At 56.2% G+C, this 1098-nt stretch overlaps 1 protein-coding gene across 1 annotated transcript; it reads right to left on the minus strand.

The window, feature by feature from the left end:
* On the minus strand, nucleotides 1–1098 carry LOC118591882 (smad nuclear interacting protein 1-like). Its single transcript, XM_036200336.1, has one exon. The coding sequence runs from the start codon at nucleotides 1096–1098 to the stop codon at nucleotides 1–3; it is 1098 nt and encodes a 365-aa protein (XP_036056229.1).

The raw sequence follows: 1098 nt of genomic DNA on the forward strand, positions 1-1098 counted from the left end.
CTAGCTGTCAGACACCATTTCCTCCTCTTCCTCTTCCTTTCTGTCTGCTTCAGAGGTGTCTGAAGACTCATGGAGCAAGACATATTCTCTGCTGCTGAACCCAAATTTAAGGACATCCTTTTCCTTCAGTTCGTAGTATCTCTGTGGCTCAATACGCGCGTGGTTCAAGAAGGTTCCATTGCTTGAGCCCAGGTCAATGATGTAGGGCTTCACCGTCCGTCCAGCTGTGCCGTCGGCACGCCTGTGCTCCACAAGCCGGTACTGGAAGACTGCATGCTGCTTTGAGCAAGAGGGATGGTCGATGGGAATGTCGGCGATGAGGAGATCCCGACCCAGAAGGTAAGCACTCTGCCTGTGGATGTACATGACCGGAAGCATGTCCTCATTTTTAAAGGGGTACAGACGCCACCTTTTTTTGGGGATCCGGGCCTCTGGGGGTTCGTTGTACTTAATGACCACACCCCGGAAGGTATTGGTGTCCTCAAGAAGTGCCCCAGAAAGTTCAAGGCTTGGTTTTTCTTTAACAGGCACCTCTTTGCTTCCTTTACCAGCAGGGCGAGGGATCACCTCCTGAGCCTCACCACCAGCACCTTCCTTCTGCTGGCGATGCTCCTGGCGGAGGCGCCTGGCATTCTGAAAGTTCCTCTCTTCTTCCTGGGCCTGCAGATCCTGGCTGTCTCCATCCCGACCCTGCCCACTGACAGGCCTCTCATCCCAGCTCCTCCTTTGGTAGGAACCACTGGAGTGCTGGTCTCGCTCTCTCTTCCCAGTTCTGCCCTGGCACCGTTCTGATGGCTTCCGGGGCTGGTGATGCTCTCGACCTCTCCGTGCATGGTCCTCACGTTCCTGCTTCACTCTGACCGAGGAGTAGTGGGAACTCCGGCTTCTCTTGGTCCGTGGAGACTCGCTTCTTCTCCCTGAGGACTTGTGTTTCCTTTTGCCTGGGGACCGGCTCGAGCTAGCAGTGGCTGGGGCATCGATAAGTTCGGGGCTCAGAGGCTCCTGCTTCACCTCCAGGGTCGCCAGCGTGTCCTCTGTCTGGTGTGGCAGCCACCAGCTTCGCTCCTGCTTGGCCATCATCCTGAGAGCCGCTTGCAT

Source organism: Onychomys torridus, chromosome 10 (assembly GCF_903995425.1).
Source record: "Onychomys torridus chromosome 10, mOncTor1.1, whole genome shotgun sequence".
Taxonomy (NCBI): Eukaryota; Metazoa; Chordata; class Mammalia; order Rodentia; family Cricetidae; genus Onychomys; species Onychomys torridus.